This window comes from Alosa sapidissima, chromosome 10 (assembly GCF_018492685.1).
Source record: "Alosa sapidissima isolate fAloSap1 chromosome 10, fAloSap1.pri, whole genome shotgun sequence".
Taxonomy (NCBI): domain Eukaryota; kingdom Metazoa; phylum Chordata; class Actinopteri; order Clupeiformes; family Clupeidae; genus Alosa; species Alosa sapidissima.
The window spans coordinates 12,943,070-12,956,189 of NC_055966.1; the positions used below are offsets into that span (position 1 = coordinate 12,943,070).

At 47.0% G+C, this 13,120-nt stretch overlaps 1 protein-coding gene across 1 annotated transcript; it reads left to right on the forward strand.

Moving 5' to 3' along the window:
* The first annotated feature begins 11,592 nt into the window (after positions 1-11,592).
* Positions 11,593-12,793, forward strand: LOC121720830 (uncharacterized protein K02A2.6-like). The gene is made up of 2 exons (XM_042107295.1): positions 11,593-11,686; positions 11,791-12,793. Exons 1-2 carry the CDS (start codon positions 11,594-11,596, stop codon positions 12,373-12,375), a joined length of 678 nt encoding a protein of 225 aa, XP_041963229.1. The 5' UTR covers position 11,593; the 3' UTR covers positions 12,376-12,793.
* Positions 12,794-13,120: the final 327 nt, after the last annotated feature.

Sequence of the window (13,120 nt, forward strand, 5' to 3'; positions counted from 1 at the left end):
CATACACACTTATTACTGCAGTGCACACACACACTCTCACACACACACTCCTAACCATCCCAGCTCAACTGAAAGGTGTGTGTGTGCGCGCAAGTGTGTGTGTGTGCCAGGCTGTGGTGTGGTGTGTGTGTGCCAGGCTGTGGTGTGGTGTGTGTGTGGTGTGTTACCTGCTGCCCCGTGGTTTCCGCTGTGATGCCAGCTGCCGCCCTGAGGCCCCCCGACCAGAGAACGCGAGGCAGCCATTTTGTGCCTGCGAGGTCCAGTTTCCAGAGAGCAGCATTGCAGCCAGTGGGCTGAGGTGTCACTTCGGCCGTTGGCTCTAGCCAGGGCTGTGGACACTGCCAGCTGGACGCTCAGAGCCCTGAGGCCAACAGTACAGGGGACAAGGGCTTCAGTTTGGTATCCCTTTTCTCTTTTACTCTCTGTTTTTCTCTCTCTCTCCATCTCTCTCTCTCCTTTTCATTCCATCCCTCTCTCACTCCATCCCTCCCTCCCCATCCCTCCATCCCTCCTGCTGAGTGTGTGTGGGTGGTAGGCGCACAGCCGGATTTACTGATTGGTCACAGGATGCATCAGTCATGTCTCTCAGGGATCCTCCCACTGCTCCCGCCCCCTCACCTATTCTTACACCTGAAGTGTGTGTGTGTGTGTGTTTGAGTGTGTGTGCATACATGCGTGCTTTATGTGTGTGTGTGTATGTGTGTGTGTGTGTGTGTGCATACATGCATGCTTTATGTGTGTGTGTGTGTGTGTGTGTGTGTGCATACATGCGTGTTGCTTTATCTGTCGCTGTATGTGTGTGTGTGTGTGTGTGTGTGTGTGAAGCTACATCTACACTATTGCGAATTTGTTTTAATACAGATTGTTTTGGAACAAATATCCACAAAGACCATTTCAGTTTCAAAGTAGATACATTGTATGTCCACATTATTAGCATTGATACGCAGCAACTTCTTGTACAGGCCATGGTCATCTCCAAACTGGACTATTGTAATTCACTGTTAGCTGTACAGGCCATGGTTATCTCCAAACTGGACTATTGTAATTCACTTGACCTTCTTGTGTAGTACAATTGTAACATAACTTTTCTCCTAGTTACTCTCCACTGGCTCCCTATAGTGGCCAGAATTCAATATAAATCTCTCACCTTGGCCTGTAGGACACTGACTGGATCTGCTCTCTGCTATCTCAATTCTATGATCCAGCTACTGATCACTGATATTGACATTATTGTTTATTATTGTTTATTATTGCTCCTTAAAACGGTTCACTGTTTTTTTTTTACCTTAAAGCGTAACTTTCGCCAAAATATATCCTAGGGTGTTTTAGTGAATGTACCCGAGTCAAACTTTCGTTTAAAAGCATAATTACGTCCGAAAGCGCCACTTTTAAACTTGACCGTGTTGTTTTCGTTTTCGGGTTGAATGGGAAGACGGTGGCGAGCAGAAAAGCCAGGTGAGTTGTTCAAAACCTTTCTTTTAGTGAACGTTGTGTACACTTACAATTCGCCTCAATTCAAGATATCTACAATTTCCTTTTCAGATATCTTGAATTAAGTTTTGACTAGGCGAAATGACATTGTAGATATCTGTAAATGGAATTATGACTAGTCAAAATGACGTTGTAGATATCTCAAACTGGAGTTAGGGATAGTCATAATTTGATTGTACTGTAGATATCTATTATCAAGTTATAGATATCTTGAATGAGTTTTGATTAGAGATATCTGAAATTGGAGATATCCATAACTTTCATTCTGCCTAGTCAAAATGTAATTATAGATATCTTGAATTAGAGTTTTGACTAGGCAAAATGAAAGATATCTGTATTGCTATGCAGATTAGGCCCGCATCCCACTTTAGGCGGGAGCAGAGCGTGTTGTTGTTAAAATCATCAAATCACGCACCTGTTAACTGTTAACTTGTAGCACTATGTCAGAGCAGCCAGAGGGCAAAGGACGTTTTTAATCGTCTTTTTAATGCTGCAGCCCATGCAAGACAGGAGCTGGCAGCAAGAATTGATGATTCAATTTTTTCGATTACAGCCAACACCGTTGTTATGAATGGAGTTTCCTGTAGACGGTGCTGGTGCATTTAGTAGGCCTACTAATTTATGTACGAAACAGAGATAAGCCAGTTGATAACGTCTAATAAACCACACAGTGTTCAGAAGTCCCTGCGTTTTAGTTATTTTAATGTCAACAAGACATTACAGCCATGACTGCTTCTTCTTCTTCCATTCATAGAAATAAGGAAATAAGCCCACTTCTTCGATGGTGGGGAGGGGAAATTAGCCTACAGATCTAAAGAGCAACGTCTTGCACAATAATTTGCACTAGTCATAATGATATTTGAGATTTCATTCAGCCTAGTCAAAACTGCAACTGTCATTTAAGATGTGTGACGAGTTGAATGTTGTTTTCAATGACGTGATGACAGATATCTGTAATTCAGTTTTGCCTAGTCAAAACTGAATTACAGATATCTCTATCTGACGTTTTGACTAGTCACAATCATGTTACAGATATCCTGAATGCCAATGTCCAAAATGTAATTGCGGCTAGTCAGAAAGACGTTGTTGATATCTACAATGTTAATTCTGGATAGTCAAACAGCGTTTAAATGTTAAAATGGCTTGCCATAGATTTGGGACTATTAACTGTATATTAAAATAATCAAATTGTAATCAAGTAATCTTCGACAATGTAACTATAATCTGATCACACATTGTTTCTAATGTAAACTGGGCTAATTATAGTTACTTGGTTTTTGTAATCTGATTGTGTAATCCAGATTAATTGTAATCAGTTACTTACTACCCAACTCTGATGCTACTTACCAGCAGGAATTCCTATTAGCATGGTAGCTATCTTTGTCTGCTAAGCTAAGTGAACAAATGAAAAAGAAAATTCCTTGTGTGGTGGACATTTTAGAACATTACACAGTGCTTCTATTGATCAAGAAGGATTTGTTACATACATTTGTTACAGTATAACAATATACAGCATCTTTGAAGTAAGTTTCATGTTAATCCCATGCCATTCACTAGGCCCTTACACACTGCCAAAATCCCAGCAAAATTATGTATCAAATTCGCGGAACGCCTGTCCTTTTCACATAGACCGAGGCGGAATGGCAGCAATAATTGTGTCTCGCCAAATTTACTACCAAGCACCCTAGACTTTTTGCCGAATCGATAAGTTCCGGTACCAGTGTGAATGGGTCAAGGCGGAAAGGGGAATCTGGGCGGGCATTTCGATGCTATGTCCAGCCCACCACAGGAGATTGCAAATAAATCTAACTGATCAAAAGCAGCAATAGCAGAGACAGCACATTATGTCAATCTTTAAATTCACAAAGTCTCCAGTCATTTAATGCCTGCTAGAGTTGACTGTAGCTTGGAATGCAATCGGTTGCCATAATAGGCTATCCTAAAATCCAGCGATAAAACAAAGCATGAACTCATGAGCGTCTTTCTGCCCTATATGTATATCCTCTGATTGTAATGTTTACATATATCTAGGCGATATTTGTAACATTTATTTTGTATTTGGCCTGTTATAAAATCATGTAGGCCTATTGAACAATTTAAACACATTGTGAACCCCAAAGTTGGAGACATGCATATAGACATTGCTGCAAATTTAAAACCGGATTACTCTGGAATGGCTAACTGTAGACTACAGGGGAATGCTTTACACCTTTGTGTTCGGTAAGGTCTGCTGTTTATTCTGATATATGGCTTGTCATGTGTTGAGGGAAAGTTTGCGAAGTATTCCACCAAGATGAATGGGTAGGGAGACGGGCGCAGAAAATATGATTTTAATAAAGTTACTTTTCTCGCGAACCGTTTACCACAACAACTAACCACTAACATCGTTTAAAAGCTGAGAAAAAGCTCTTTCGTGTGATACATGTGATCAGGGGCGCCGCTAGGGTTGTATTCCAAGGTACGCACACGCATACGTGCCCCCCCCCCCCCCCCCAAAAAAAAAAGTTACCAGACCTTATTTACAAAATTTGCACTTTTGGTAAATGTAGGCTAGCCTAACATGGGCCTCTCCTTATTGAGCCTAAGAAAAACTTTACATAAACTGGAACAGAAAGCCTCTCTTAATCACGTCAACCTACCAATGTCATCCCTTATCAAATAGCCTACCGCATAAGGCGTCTAACTTTTGTAACACTGGCTGTAGGTTACGTGGGCTTATAGGGGTGTTTCAGGCTTTTTAAAAGTTCTGGGATGAGGGAGATTTCTCTCCCGACAATTTTTTTAAATTCTGGTTGCTAAGCACACTATTTTAATGCACTTTGGGAAGGACAGAAATACCTTTACAGAGCAAGCGGCTCTGACTCAAATTAGGGGAACATACCTTATGCGCATTATAACTTCACTACCCAACCCGTGAAAAAGGGAAAGAAAAGAAAAAAATAAACCAATGAGTTTATCTCGCGATTTGCGGTAGAGAAAAACACAGATACGGTAACTTACTAACAATAAGGATTTGCTCACAACACTCTAAATACATTGCACTGCTGTTTTGGTTGTCCCAACCTTTTAGATGATAGGCCTACGCACAGTCAAGGACTTTTAACACTTTTAACATGACGTGCGTTAGCCCCAAAAAGGTTGAGAACCTCTGCTCTACGCATTAACTGAATCCCTGTTCCAAACAGTGTTTTTTTTTTTTTTTTAAATAAGCCTACAGAGGTAAGCAAACAATGCAACATTTTAAACATGTGTAGACCGTGACCATAGAGGACAGTCTCGTTGTTATCATGTCATGATGCTACGTTTTCATATTTTATAGTCTATGGTTTCCATGCACACCATATTCCGGTTTTATTTGGAATAATGCCAATATTCAGATTACACATGAGTCAATAAATATAGGCTAGTTGTCACACCAAGTTTTTGTTTTATTGTTGTAGGCTAATATTGAATGATTTCACAAATAAAGCCGTGAAAAAATTGTACGCACAGTGCATTACGCCTGCCGGTGCCACTGCATGTGATGTCTGTGATGAATAGGCTACTTCGCAAGTAGTTCAGCAAAATTGGGTGGGACAGAAATACCTTTACAGAGCAGCAGCTCTGGGCATGTCGGCTCTGGCTCACATGATGTACATTGCTTTAATGCATTATCGCTTCACTACCCAACACACGAACAAGAAAGAAAAGAAAAAAGAAACCAATGAGCTTATATCGCGATTTCCGATAGGCCTAGGCCTAGAGAAAAGACAGCTATGGTAACCTAACAATTAGGATTTGCTTTGCCTACACTGCTGTTGAGACGACCCATACTCGCATTAACTGAATCTTATCAACCCGAACTGCGATGTTCCAAACAGAGTGACAGGATGCAATGCCTAATAATCTTACTGCCTTCGGCATAACTGCTAACAGTACGCCTAGGCCTACTGTTAAAGGGACACCAGGCAACGTTTTCGTGTTAATTAATCATCTTCGTAAGTCGGTATATGGTTAAATGACTCATTACGGGGCGAATGAAGGCTCTCTCGCCCGCCCCTACTGCCTGTAGGAAGAATATCCCACTTGCAAGTTCGGTGTATCCTACCCGCCGACCGAAGCAGGATCAGTTTACAGCACAGATTGTTGTAGAGATTGTTGCAAACGTGTGTATAATGGCAGAGCCGGCGAAGAAGCAGCGAAAACCCTTGACGGAAGACGCAAAGAAAAGGAAAAGAGCTTCAGACCGAGCGAGGGGGAGTTTCGTAGAGAAAAAGCATCAGGCTTGCCTGGTGTCCCTTTAAACACCTGAAAAATATTAAGCTGCTGTTTTTCTTTTCATGATGAGCACGAGGCCTACGCTTGAATGATTTATGACTGAATTGAACGTTGCATTTTTAAGCGCCAGAACTGCTTATCACGTTGTGTGACAAAGTTTACACCAATCATCATCTTCTAATGTATCCTGATGTTGAGATGTCTATTCTCTTTGCCCTAGGCATTTGTGCGCGAAGCATGTTTCAATTAAGACAGTACACAAGCTATTTTTATTGTTGTAATATTGAATGATTTCATGAATAAATTGTACGCAAATTGTACGCACCAAGGCCACAGTAGCCTGAACCTCTGATTTTCAAAGAGGAATCACGGCCAACCCAGGGGGCAACTCTTCTCTTCAATTTCCCTTCCAAATGACTTTTTATTGTCTGAAGACATCTATCACAAGAATCTAACATTCTAAGCAACAGCAAAGCAAATGCAAGCTAACCAAAGTGCAGTTGGTTCTCCCACCATGGTTTTGGAAATCACACACCTGCTGCATCTGAAGGCCCACGCATAATAAGGCCTACGACTATCACTCTACACGCCCCCTGTTGCATGTCACATTTTAATTTGCTAGCTGATCCTGCCTCCTGGCTCCCCAAAATGCCGCATCATGTGAACAGATCAGCGGCCGGCAAATTTTCACCTTGTTTTCAGACACACGTTGCGGCAAAAAGACGTTTCCTCTTTCCGCAAATTTAGTGTGATCTCTGTGTGAAAAGGCCTACTGACTGTGACTGGAGTAGCAGAGGTTGTTTACTTGTGGAAAAGGAGAACATGGCCATTTAGATGGTGGGCCAGGAGCTGCTATCTACTTTAGTTTTGTAAACGGGGGACTAATAGAGGACTTGTTTTTTTTTACACATTAAATAAATATTTTTTTCTCATCACAGTTTTGTTTGTTTGCAGTCTCAAGATGGTCATATACTAGAGCCTTAGATACTATGAACCAATCAAAAACTCATATTCATGTCACCTGACATCTGATGTGAACCTGTCAAGTGTCTTGTATATTCATATATGTATATGTGTGTGTATGGTTTTATATGTATACATTGATGTTTATGCCAATGCCCTCACTTAGAGACAATAATTCAATCATGAGGTGGTGGGGTTCTATATAGGCTGGGTGTTTGGACTTTAGATGGGATTCTTGACAGTCTCTGTATGGTGGCTTGGAGGAGAGACTCTGATCTGATTGTCTGATGGCAATTGACTTTTAATAAACTAATTGATGCCAGAGGAAACACGGGATGGGGGTAGGGTGTTCCTCTTTATAAAAAGGGCGGCCGACAGATGGACGGGAGGAGTGGGGGAAGACACGAGAGTTCCAGAGGAGGGAGAAGTCACGATACGGAAGGAGCCGGGGGCAGCAGTGGAGTGACCGACGCCGGAGAGTGACCGATCGTACAACGCAAGCTAAGTGTTTGATTAAGGAACGTCTGAACTGTCTATCCCGCTGCATGTTGATCCTATAGCCGCTCCTGGAGTGGCAGATCGTGCCCTGATTTTCGTGTGTTGACAGGAGAGGCGCAACGCGACTGGGACACCGGCGTCTGACAAAAATCACAACCAGGAAGTGGAGAATGAAGACTTACGATGGATGACCTGTCTTGCTACGCTCTCAATTCGTCTTGAGAAGGGAAGCTATGGTTCCAATCTGTTAATCCACTGCCGTGCCACCATCTAAATGATTTGCTGTAGCTATGCACTGAGTTGTTCTGTTGTGATTCCCCTGTAGCTGGAGGCGGAGCTTCGAGCCACTACGCTGCTGCAATTGCAAAGGCACATTCTCGGTGCTCTGGACTGCGCGACTCTACCTACGCAAGAACGTGACGTCACTGATCTGCATCCCACGGACTGCGGACACGAATAGGCCATTGGAGAGTGGGTTGGTGCCATCTTCTTGTGCTTTGTGTCTGGACTTTTTTTAAATTTACTGGTCGGCAATGGTCGCCGACCAGTACGGACTCATTTTATTTTGTGCAGGACTGTTATGAGTTGGGCTGGGGAAATCAGGAGTGGTCTGTTGCCACCTGCTGACCTTTGGTTAATGGCCTTCCCTGCCCCCCTCTGGTGTGGAATGAAATCACTGTGATGTTGTTGGCTTGATGAATTGATGTGGATTTTATGTTCTTTAACCTGTGATGTGCTAATGAATGCTGTGTCTAGTCACCTAACTTTGCTGTGGGTCTGCATGAATTTATATTTATACCTGGGGTGGGTTTTGGTTCTCTAGCCTATGTTGTTAATTGGAGGAGTGACTGCCCTGGTTGTGCCCTGTTATATCTGCCTACTTTCCAACAGTCCTGTTATCTATTTTGTGCTTGTCAAAATAAAGCTTTGTGGTAAATTAGTAAATATTGTGTGTTGCCTGTGTATTGGTGGATCTGGTTGTATTGAGCAGGGGAGTAGGCCCTCGGCATGACATTTTGGCGTAGTCGGCAGGATCCACCTTAACACAGACAACATGGTAGACGAGGCACCACCGGGTGATGCAGGGGTTAGAGAAACTCACAATGTGATCATGATGCTATGGTTCTTGGGTGGGCCCTGGGTGCCTAAATTTGGAAACAAAGACAAACAAACAAATCTAAAAGATTGGCAAAACCAGATTGAAACGCTGATTCGGGCCCAAAATCTTAACCAAGCCCAACAGGTAGATTTTGTGCTGAATGCCCTGAAGGCGAAGCAAGGCGGGAGATCCTGTTGCTCGCTGCTGGAGAAAGGGACATCCCAGTCAGGATATTTAAGGCCCTAGAGGATGTATATGGGGAACAAGTCACAGTTGTCCAGCTGCGGGCTCGTTTCTTTACCTGCAGGCAACAAGCTGGGGAGGGGGTAGGGGCATTTATCTTGCGACTGCGTGAGTGTCTTGTCAGGTGGCGGAGCAAGGAGGCAGGTGATGACGATGACGAGATGTTGCAGTCTCAGCTGGTAGCAGGGCTTCGGCCAGGACCCCTGCAGACGGAGCTCCAAAAGCTGATATGGAGGAATACCACTCTGACGTTCTTGGACGTTTGCTGTAGAGCAGGAGCAGAACCACCATGCTGAAGAGGCCAGCACAAGACGAGCCTATGTACCCGCCCCTGCCCCCACACCAGCCAAGACCTCTGATGAATGGTAGCAGATGTGGGAGACCCTGAAGGCAGAGGTGTTATCAGAGATGAAAGATCAGATGTCCACACTCAAAGAGAGCATTCTGGGAGAGATACGGCAACAGTTTCGGGAACGCCAGGCACCCCCACCACAGGCAGATCCACCGGGTCCGAGGAATCGTGGCCATTGGGAGGCCAGAAACCCACCTTCATGACGGCGAGACCGAGCTCCGAGGTGGGATGACCAAGGGCGGCCGATATGCCTGCGCTGTAACCAGCCTGGACATATGCTGGATGTTGCAGTATGCAGATTATGGCATCCTAGGCATGAACGTGATAAATCACTGCTGGGAAGCCCTCTTCCAGGATGGCCACCCTGGTCTGGCAGCATTTAAATCAACCGTTCCGCAGCGTGCCGGCCAGGCGTGGGAGAAGGCCTTCCAGGTATGCCAACGGGTGCAGGCCGTCAGTTCTATGACTGAGTTTCAGGGCACTGTGCGACTGCATTCCCCAGAGCCCATCCTGCTACCCCCTGAGACAGAGATGATGCTGTGGGCATCTGTGCCACAGGCTGCTGGCCATCCAAATTGCTGTGTAGTGGTGGAGGACTTGGGGGGTGAGACCAGAGAATGGAGGGTTGGACGAGCCATAGTGCAGATGAAGGCCGGCAAGCTGCCCCTCCGCATATGCAACCCACACTCCTATCCTGTGGAACTACCCTCCCGCAAGTCGTTGGCCCAAGTCACACAGGTAAACTCCACCGACGTCCAAGACCAGAAGCAATTGGTACTACGGCCCAAAGGTAGCTCTGAGATTGAGGTTGATGTACGCCCCGTGTGCACAGGGAACGACAACAACCACCCTGCCGTTTCCCTACAGGGGGAAGGATTGACGGCAGGTCAGCAAGAACGATTGACAAACCTGCTCCGAAGGTGGACCTGTGTCTTTGCGGCCCACGAGGAAGACTTTGGGCAAACCAGCGCGGTGAGGCATAAGATCCCGACAGGTGACGCCCCCCCCATACGGGAACGCTATAGGCCTGTCCCCCCCAGTTTGTACACGGAACTACGCACCTTGCTTCAGGGGATGTTGGCTAGCGGGGTAGTCATCGAGAGTTCCAGTCCCTGGGCCGCGCCTGTCGTCCTAGTGAAAAAGAAGGATGGCACCTGGCGGTTCTGCGTCGATTACAGGAAACTCAACGCAGTGACGCATAAGGATGCATTCCCCCTTCCTCGGATCGAGGAATCCCTGACAGGACTGAAGCAAGCTGCATGGTATTCAACCCTTGATCTGGCCAGTGGTTACTGGCAGGTTGAGGTTGACCCACATGACAAAGAGAAGACAGCCTTCGTAACACCTATGGGCCTTTACCAGTGGGAGAGGATGCCATTTGGGTTGTGTAATGCACCCGCTACCTTCCAGCGCCTCATGCAAAGGTGTCCGGGGGAGCGGGTCCATGATTTCCTGTTGATCTACCTCGATGTTGTCATCATCTATTCCCCCAACTTTGACAGTCACTTGGCCCACCTGGAACAAGTCTTTGAGCGGCTTCACCATCATGGCCTTAAACTACAACCTCAGAAGTGCCGTCTCTTCCGACGGAAGGTGACCTACCTTGGCCATGTTGTGAGTAAGGAGGGAGTGGCTGTGGATCCGGAGAAGACCTCGGCCGTGTGCAAATGGCCTGTCCCCACCACAGTGAGAGACGTCCGCTCCTTCTTGGGATTTGCGGGATATTACAGGCGGTTCATCCCTGGATTTTCCAAGATCGCGTTGCCAGTGAACAACTTGATTCGAGAAAACTGCAGCTGTCGCGTGGACTCCGGACTGTCAGGCGGCGTTTGAGAAACTCAAGGGGGCTCTCCTCCAGACCCCTGTCCTGGCGTATGCAGATTTCAAGGCCCCCTTCCGTCTCTACACAGACGCCAGTTTTCAAGGCCTAGGGGCTGTGCTTGCTCAGGTGCAGGAGGGGAGAGAAAGGGTTATCGCCTATGCAAGTCGTAGCCTCCACCTGGCAGAGCGGAACGATAGAAACTATAGTTCCTTTAAACTGGAGTTGCTTGCACTAAAATGGGCGATCACAGATAAATTTAAGGATTATCTGTGGGGGGCGACATTCAAGGCCTTTACAGATAATCGTCCCTTGACCCACCTCCAGACGGCAAATTTGGGGGCGACCGAGCAATGTTGGGTGGCCCAGTTGGCCAATTTTAACTTTGAACTTTGCTACCGGCCTGGGTCCTCCAACCAAAATGCGGATGCCCTGTCCCGAGTGCCTGTAGAGGTTGGTAGCCACCTTGTCAATGCGCAAGCCCCGTCCCAAGATTCAAGGGAAGGACACCCCCGGATTACCCTTAGAAGGGGACCATCCTGAGGCCAATTGGCCCACCCTGCAGGATGCAGACTCGGACCTTGGATGGATCTGCCGGTGGAAGGCTGAAGGCAAGGCACGGCGGCAAGTGAACTCCCAATCCCTTTCAGCCAGAGGTCGGGGACTACTACGGGAGTGGGAACGCCTGCAACTATGTGGAGAGATCCTAGTTCGGGCAAGCCGGGACCCGAATACGGGACAGCTGTTGACCCCAGTTGTGGTGCCAGCAGCAGCCCAACAGAAGACCTGGGGTGCCTATCATCAAGCCCTTGGCCATGCACGAGGCCAGAGGATGGTGCAGGCCCTCCGAGGCAGAGTCTACTGGGACGGCATGGCTCGAGACTCAGAGAAGTGGGCAGCGGAGTGTCAGCAGTGCGTGCTAGGCCATGCGGGGCCAGGAGTTAAAGCCCCCCTACACCCTGTGGTGAGTCACTACCCATTTGAAATCTTGGCCTTAGATTACCTGTCATTGGGGCGAGTGAATGATGTATTCCCATATATACTGGTTATTACTGACTTGTTTTCTAGATACACGGTGGCAGTTCCCACCAGACAGCCCAGACCACCGTGAAGGCTCTCTGGCGACACGTCATTCAACTGTTCGGTTGCCCCGAGCGCATCCTAACGGATCGGGGTGGTGCGTTCGAATCAGAGTTGGTGAAAGAGCTCTGCCAGATGTACGGCTGCACCAAGAGCCGCACAACCCCATACCACCCGCAGGGCAACGGGGCTTGTGAGCGTTTCAATCAGACCCTGTTGGGCCTGTTGAACACTTTGGACCAGGTGGGCCAAGCACACTGGGTTGATCGTCTGCCGTATCTGCTACAGGCGTATAACAACACACCGCACAGCTCTACAGGTCTTGCTCCCTTCTATGTCCTCTATGGAAGGCATGCTCGGCTACCAGTTGACATGGCCCAGGGTATCGTCCCATCACAGCTACAGGGCAGTGTGGATAGTTGGGTGGTACACCACCAGAAGCAGCTGGTGGCAGCTTATCAGCAGGTGCACTGGCATGCACAACGGTGGCAAGACTGGGATCAGCGTCGCTACAACCAGAGGGCTGGCCCTTCCTCTTCTGCCTGGAGAACGGGTGCTCTGCAAGAACTTTAGGCGGAGAGCCAGAGGGAAGTTGGGGCCTTTCTGGGTCCCAAAGCCTTTTGTGGTGGTCTCTCAGCTTAACCCAGAACAACCCGTTTATGTGATACGGCCAGAAGGCAAAGATGGACCCACACGAACCATCCACCGCAACAACCTGCGCCCCTGTCCTGGGGGTTGGCCTGTGGACAGAGAGGAGGACCAACCCAAAGCGGCTTCACAAGGGGAGGTAGGGTTTTGGCCTGTTAACCTACAATATAGCCCAAGGCGCCCAGGTCTTTCCCAAAATCAAGACCAGACAGGAGTGGGGGTACCGGTAGCTGAGTTGGTTGAACAAGAGGGTGATCAGTCATGGGGTGATGTAGCCGAGGCAGAGAGTCTGGAGCCTGTACTCAGGCGCTCCGGAAGAGTTAATATTGGGGTGCCTCCTGTGAGGTTTGGGCATTAGTATGATGGTTGGGACGACCATTGTTAAAGGGGGGAGGAGAATGTCAAGTGTCTTGTATATTCATATATGTATATGTGTGTGTATGGTTTTATATGTATACATTGATGTTTATGCCAATGCCCTCACTTAGAGACAATAATTCAATCATGAGGTGGTGGGGTTCTATATAGGCTGGGTGTTTGGACTTTAGATGGGATTCTTGACAGTCTCTGTATGGTGGCTTGGAGGAGAGACTCTGATCTGATTGTCTAATGGCAATTGACTTTTAATGAACTAATTGATACCAGAGGAAATACGGGATGGGGGTAGGGT

Excerpts from the sequence above, each read along its gene's own strand:
- LOC121720830 (XM_042107295.1), top strand. The coding sequence starts at position 11,594 with ATGGCTCGAGACTCAGAGAAGTGGGCAGCGGAGTGTCAGCAGTGCGTG. Across the intron at positions 11,687-11,790 it reads AAGCCCCCCTACACCCTGTG|ATACACGGTGGCAGTTCCCA; the intron begins GTGAGTCACTAC and ends CTTGTTTTCTAG.